This window comes from Pterocles gutturalis, unplaced genomic scaffold, assembly GCF_000699245.1.
Source record: "Pterocles gutturalis isolate BGI_N339 unplaced genomic scaffold, ASM69924v1 scaffold12203, whole genome shotgun sequence".
In the NCBI taxonomy this organism is placed as follows: domain Eukaryota; kingdom Metazoa; phylum Chordata; class Aves; order Pterocliformes; family Pteroclidae; genus Pterocles; species Pterocles gutturalis.
This window is the reverse complement of record NW_010125685.1, coordinates 3,259-10,954: the sequence shown is the minus strand read 5'-3', so window position 1 is coordinate 10,954 and position 7,696 is coordinate 3,259. Positions and strand designations below refer to the sequence as shown.

The 7,696-nt window shown below is 41.6% G+C and overlaps 1 protein-coding gene across 1 annotated transcript; it reads right to left on the bottom strand.

Moving 5' to 3' along the window:
* Positions 1-2,897: 2,897 nt before the first annotated feature.
* Positions 2,898-7,239, bottom strand: LOC104465572 (caspase-2-like; the record flags this gene model as incomplete). Its single annotated transcript, XM_010078669.1, has 2 exons — positions 7,108-7,239; positions 2,898-3,065 (listed from the first exon to the last, which is right to left on the bottom strand). Coding segments are annotated over exons 1-2 (300 nt in total), but the record flags the coding sequence as incomplete, so codon positions are not given.
* Between the last annotated feature and the right edge of the window lie 457 nt (positions 7,240-7,696).

Genomic DNA, 7,696 nt, shown 5'->3' with positions numbered 1-7,696 from the left:
CATGCCGTGTGAGCACATTCAAGATGAGCTGTTCCATAATTCCTTTCAGTTAGGCTGACAAACCGTTGCTAGAAATATTCAAATAGAATAGTAGTTTTCCTTTCATAAAAGGCCTCCCATGCTCACTGGATACAATTATTTCTTTTTTGCTGAACACATGCATAAGTGATCAAACTAGATGTTTCTAACTTCCATAAAGTGCCATGCCCTTTTTTGTTTATCTGCCTCTGAACAACCTTTTCCTCTAGATAACAGCAGACGAAGGGAATAATAATCAACTATTTGCCGTCTGCAAACACTCACTCCCCTGTCCTGAAGAAACAGAGCTAATGACATTCATGACATCCTTTGAAATCCTTTTTCAAGCCTTTTGAAGCATGGGTCTCCTGGTTGGAGGAATATACGCTCTAAAAAACCAGCCCTGCTCTAAAAAAACAACCCAACCCAAAAACCTCTGCACCTAAATAAAAAAAGCCTTCAACATCTAGACACTTTAACACCAGAAGGAGCTTCTAGTAACCAGCACACAGTTAAACTTGTGGTTAGGGAATGCGAGTACTCCAGGCACTACCAAACGCCACATAAAAACTAGCAAGAAGATTCATTCCAACAACTAGTTCCCTGATCAAAGTCACAAATGCTTGCTAAAGAAAAGCTGATTTGCTGCACTCAACAGAAGTTACAGAAATCTATGGTGGGCCCATGTAACATATATAAGGCCTTAAACTTATCTGCTAAAAAGGAAGTTCAAGTTAAAGAATACTGCCCAACAGCTCTAGTTCAATTAAACTCTATTACAAATCTTAAAGAAGAAAATATTTGAAAAAAATCTAAGATTTTACTGACATGTACTGTTGAAGCAATAATATTTCCTGTAAGAATAAATGAAGCTGACTAGAAACTGACTGGGTTCTCTCTTCCAATATGCTATTTCACTTTCATTTTCTAGCCTAATTTAGCCTCCTGCATCTGGTCATAATATATTCATTCCCGGTATAAGCAAAGTGGTAGCAAGCTTATTTCTAGAATTGAATTAAGAGAGTATTAAGAAATTAGAAGCAACCAACCAGATAGCCAATCAAGTACTTATGGTGTGATGTGCAACTCACCAATCCAGCGTGGTCTCTTTGAATAACATGCCTCACTGGCAGGGAATGGTAGATTCAATCCATAACAGTGTTCAAGCTACAAGACATCCAATAAATCCATGAAAAAGAGTAGCATAAGCCGGATACTTTTTTTCTCTACAGTACAAGCCTGCAGGTATCATGGAACAAAATTACACATATTTACACACACACACATATGACTTAATATGTTTCACACCCAAATGAAATACCATGATAAGACAGCAGCAGCATTTTCTGTCAATGCAAAATTCCTTCCCTTCTTTGCTCATCTTTACTATGACCCAAATCCCCAATTTGGAAACCATACACTGAAGTCAGCATGTCCTCCTTGTTTTTGCCAAAAATCGATTTGTCTAGTGATTCCTATCTTTTTGTTTGCTTTCAAAATTTCATAGTTTGTATAGTAAAGCACAATTGGAAACAAAAAATAGATAAATAATAATAATAACAAAAAATAATAATATAAATCCTACAGTTTAATAAGGGAACATCTCTGCTCAAAAATATCTGGTCTTTCTTCCTTCCTTCATATAAAACATGTTTTCTGTGAGTTCCCATACTCAATCTTTCCTGAATTCTTCCTTTAGTCCAATGCTAACAACTGCAAATAGCGAAAAAGTGAAAATAAAAACAGCGAAATAAATAAAAGTCCCTCTTTTCTCAACAGACAAGACTATCTTTTAGTAGCTTTCTACCCAGAGAGCCATTGAACACTTAATTAAAAGATTTCTGAGAAAGTATTTTCTTTGTAGTTTTAGGGTTCTTGATGATGCATGAATTAAGAACACGTTGGATATAAGAACATCCAGGAACATTGTGCACTTCCAACAAAGAGAAGTGCAAAGCTCTGCACCTGGGGAGGAGTAACCCCATGCACCAATATATGCTGGAGGCCACCACCAGCTGGAAAGCAGCTTGGCAGAAAATGTTCTGGGGTACTTGGTGTACACTAAGTTGAACATAAGACAGCAACGTGCGCCTGGCACAAAGAAGGCTACCAGTATTCTGGGCTGCATTAGGAAGAACGCTGTCAGCAAATCAGACCAAGGGACATGATCCTTCCCCTCTACTCAGCTCTGGTGAGGTTGCATCTGGAGTCCTGTGTCCAGTTCTAGGCTCCTCTGTACAATGGAGATACAGACATACTGGGGAGAGCTCAGCAAAGGGCCACAAAGATGATGAAGTTACTGGAGCATCTCTCTTTGAGCTAAGGCTGAGGGAGCTGGGACTGTTCAGCCTGGAAAAGAGCAGGCTCAAAGCGATCTCAATTTGTATAAACACATGAAGCAATGATGCTGAGCGGATGGAGCCATGCTCTTTTCAGTGGTGTCCAGTGACAGGACAAGAGGCACCAGGCACAACAGAAACACAGGAGGTTTCCCCTGAACATTAGGAAATGCTTTTTTTACTGGGAGGGTGACCGAGCACTGGAGGTCACCCAGAGAGGTTGCAGAGTCTCCATCCTTGGAGATATTCAAAAGCCATCTAGACATGGCCCTGGGCAACCTGCTCACGGTGACCCTGCTTGAGCAAGGGGGTGGTTGGACCAGATGACCTTCAGAGGTCCCTTCCAACCTCTACCATCCTGCAATTCCTCCCAAATTCCTCCCCCTCTACTTTTACTAAGGCTGCTACAGTTTCAATTTGCAAGGAAAAGCCATCCTGTCCTTTGTAAACCATTCTTCCTCATTTGAAAAAAGATCACTTTGTGCCCAAACCCAATCTGAAACGCAATCTAGACATTTCATTTTTTAAAAATTGTTGTACCCTTGCAATTCCATGGTTCAGGTTGGATGTTGTCTTCAAGATCATTGCCTCCAGATGCTGCTGTTTGGTATCTCTTAGAGATTCGCAGAAGGCTGAGAAGGCATTAGGGCCTCTCTTGGGCAGCAAATTGAGGAATTCCACATTTTGGCTGAAGCTCCCAGACTTGGCCTAGATGCAAAGAAACAAAATCCACATTTAAAGTAACACCCCAATACAATTCGTTTTGAATAAAGCTTTAGAACAACGCAGCTTCCTTCCTTCATGTAAATGTTTCATCACTATGCTTAGGTGTACTAGATCCATTTTCATAGCTTTTCCTAGTTGTTTTCATTCCCACTCCTCAGTTCCTGTTAGCTCAAGAGGGAGAGAATATGACAACACAGAAAGCCAACAATTCATACATTACCACACAGAGTCATACACCCTCTCCTCTCTAAACTTTTACTTGCAGTTACTGTTGGAATAGTGTCTATTCCCCCTCATTAAGAACATGAAATCCAGAATATGTTTTCACTACTGCCCAATCATGTATGGTCTCATGCACTGATAACACAAATGCCTCAGAAAGCATCAAGTAAAATACTTATTTTATGCAGTCAATTCCGAAAAGATACTACACACGTATAAACTGTAACATTTATACCAATGAAGCAATATATAGGAGTACATGAGGAAAAGTAACAATCAAAAATGAAATTTATGCATCTGTAAAACAGTCCCAGGAAGTTCTAATTATTAGAATATTAACAGGACATTGGCCAACAAACTGTATAATTTATACAATAATAGCCTTCCCTGTGAAATCTAAAACACATAGAAATATAATGCAGTAAAACACTGGGTATCAAAAATAAATTCTATCAATTCCATGGAATTAGTCCTGTATTTTCTGAATTAACACCTAGATCCAAGATCTCTTCTTTTGGTGGATGATTAGAAATGGTTGGTGAGTTACACAGAATCAAGGCCTAACATTACATTTGCAATCACAGGGAAATCAGGGGAAAAAGCCAAGTCACATGCATAAATCCTCTGCCACAAAGATTTCATATCATCTGGTTTCTTTCATAAAATTTATTAAGCTTGGTATTAAAGGCAGTTTGGCTTTTGTCCCATCACATTGTTTGGAAGGATATTGCAAAAATCTCGTTGATCCAATGCTTACAAACCTATTCTGAAATTTCAGACCCATGTTCATTCATGACTAACTAATACCATTTATTTTTGTATCAACAATGTCCCAGTGACCCAATTTAAATTCATTCCTGTCAGCTCCTACTCTCTCTCCTCATGTGGGACATCAAAGGAAGCCGCTGCTATTTTTTAATTCTTCTCCAGTGTACACCTATATACTCTTTACCTACTCTCCATGTTCCCTGTGAGCTCTTCATCCAGCTCAACCACCTTTGTCTTCAGTGGCTCTCCCTGCAACATCCTCCCCTCCCACCTTTTCCTCACTTGTGATAGTTTCATGACTTATTTAGTACCTCACATTTGAAGAAATGTCATCCTTTCTTCATCTCCCTGAGCTCCTCAGTTTCCTTAGACTACAAAAGTTTAAGTGTCCTGTTTCCAGAACCAACTTGTTTATTCTTCTGTTTAGTTTAAAATAAAGCCAAAAGGACCAGTAAAATTGTTGTGTTTTTAAGATAAGATGATTTAAAATGTAACTATTTATCCTGATATTCTTGATTTCATGCTTGGGGGAGCAGGCAAGTATAGAGAACCAGTCAGTTACAATATCCCCCAAAAATCTACACTGTATTATCAGACACAGCAGCATTTGTCTTCTTGTATTTCCACTAAGCTTCATGACGATTAGTATCACATTACATTTTCAAGAATAGGCTACCTAACAGCACTCCTAAAGCCTTTGTTCACATTTGAGCCAGACAGTGGAAGACTATTAAAAATTCACTGACCTGCTACAGAAAAATGAAAGGTAAGACAAAGTGGTTTTGACTCAAGTGATTTCTTTTTTAATGCACTTTACTTTCTGTTTATCTATAGCACTATTATGATTAGTACTATCCTGTAAACATTCCCTTCATTTTAATCCTTCTGGTGCAATGCAGATTTTGCAGTACTACTGTTCCAGTTGTGAATGCTTTCCTTCCACTTCTGCCCTATTTCTGATTTTACTGCAATTTCCAGATTCACACCCTGCAACAGTAGTTCAAATCACTTTGTTCTCTTGCTCAGGCTGCTATTACTATTTATATACATTTAAGCTCTTACTTACATGTGTATGTTGCATGAGGCACAATTTTTCCAGTAAACTATTTACCTGACTTATCCATCATGCCCTTCTCCTTACTAATAATCCATTACTAAATATTGTTGCATCTCCTTTTACCCAGTCACACCTGGAGAAGATGACTCCCTTAGATTTCTTCCCCTCTGTCTCAGTTTAACACTACTTAACTACAGCAGCATATTCCCAAAAAGACTCTTTTCTCTGGCATTATCCAAACTTTGACAGGGCTTTTTTTTTCCCCCCCCCCCCTCTTTCAGTGATTAACTGCAGGCCAGCAACTGAACATCCCCTACTAACCACCCATACTTTACCAGTGTCATTGTTTAATCCTGGTGGGCTGCTAAGCACCACACACCTCCTCACTCACTCCCCTCCCCCTCCCCCCCCCACCCGCGGTGCAATGGTGGGGAGAACTGAAAGGCTAGAAGGGAAAAAATCTGTGGGTTGAGATAAAAACAATTTAATAGGTAACGCAAAAGCTGCGCACCCATGCAAACCAAAACAAGGAATTCATTCACTACTTCCATTGCCAGAAAGGTGTTCAGCCATTTCCTGGAAACAAAACAGGGACAGCAGAGCTCCATGATGCATAATGGTTACCTGGGAAGACAAATGCCCTAACTTTGGATGTTCTCCCTTCCTTCTTCTTCCTCCAGCTTTATATGCTGAGCATGACATCATATGGTCTGGAATATCCGTTTGGTCAGTTGGGGTCAGCTGTCCCAGCTGTGTCCCCTCTCAACTTCTTGTACACCCCCAGCGTACTCGTTGGAAGGGTAGTGTGAAAAGCAGAAGAGGCTTTGGCTCTGTAAGCACGGCTCAGCAGTAACTAACACATCCCTGTGTTACCAACACTGTTTTCATTTCAAATCCAAAACACAGCCCTATACAAGCTAATATAAAGAAATAACTCCACCCCAGCCAAAACCAGTACAATCAGTTCCTGATTCATTCTCTGACTTTCACTGTCTTCTTGCATCTTTGTCCTCTTTGGCTAGTGACTGGAGCTACTTCAGGTAAGACTGACTGCATCTCCCACAACTTAGCACAGGTTTCCTTGACAGGTCCCATGAGGAATTTCACATTGTCTTTGACACAGAATGAGTCAACATTCATCAGGTAGTTTTTTCTTCATTGCTTTCAAAAACCTTATCAGCCTCAGGTTCATACCGTCTGCACTGGTGCCCAGCAAATAGCTTGTAATTCTATTTTTCAGCATCTGTTCTTATGACAGGACCATTAACCTTACCAAGAGACTAAAAAGTCCCTTAATTTCTTACTTCAGTCACTTTACATGTATCTTCAGTCACTTCCCCTCCAGTTTGCTTTCTCTTTGAAGACCTGTATCTCCATCCCACACAGCCTTCAGTGCATTACCATACCTCTGGGAGCAATACCACGCTATTTCAATGGCTTTCATAGTAGCCACTGCTCAGGATAAGTGACAAAAGCCCACGAACAGCATTTGTGCTCTGAGAATGAGGCTTGGATCATTTAAGGTTCTTCACGCAATTTACAAAAAACACATATTAAGTACAAATTCTTTAAGTGAAAGGCAACACAAGCTGGTTTATAATTTATACATATACTTACTTTCACAGTATTCTTTTTGTAATAGGTATTACTCTTACTTTTACAAATAATAATAAAGAAGGAGCAGCACAAAATTACAACAAAGAACTGGAAGATACCACCCGACTCATGAAGTGCAACCTGCCATAACTGCATACCAGCATGCAAGCCAACAGTTTAGTAAACCTCGGACAAAACCCATATTGCCTAAAGTACCTTACAGTTCTCCTGCAGGTTGCAAGCAAACCCCATGCTACTTCGCATGTTCTCCAAACGTAATCAGATTAAAAAAGCCAGGTGAGTTTTACCATGCTGCCACTGTCCAGAACAGAGCTTGACTAGAAATAAAGCTCCCAGTGTAGCTGAGTGTCGCCCACATACCTGTATCATTTCCATCATCTCCGTGGTGATAATGTCTTTCTCTATCATATGCTCCATCAGTTCTTTTAACACCATCTGTTTTGCGAGCACCACCCGGTTCTTCTTCAGCGCTTCCTGGTGGCACTTCTGCATGCCGCCTGCAACCAGCGCCCTGGCAGGAAAGGGGACACCAAAGCCAAACTCAAAGGCGAGAGCTACCCTTACCCCTCCCAATCCTCTGCTCAGAAGGAAGCAGACTGACTCCGAGCCCAGCCGCCACCTGACAACGGGCAGAAAAAGCCTCCCCCACCCGCTCCAACGGAAACCAGCAGAAAAATGGCGCGCTCCACTCCACCTCCTTCGTGCGCAGCACCGCGCGCTCTCTCGGAACCAGCTCCCGCCAAACGGCCCTCCCGCCGCCCACCCCACACTCCGCGGAGCGCGCCTGCGCAACCTCCCCACCGCCAGAGCCGCTTCGTCCAGTCACATGGCCGAGAAGGGAGCCCGCGCCACGGCCCCTCCCTAAGCGAAAGCTAAAGGAAACCAACGCTGTCTGGTGTGCGCATGCGCACGGACGCCTTCCCCCCGAGCGGGTCAGGGCGCGGAAGGC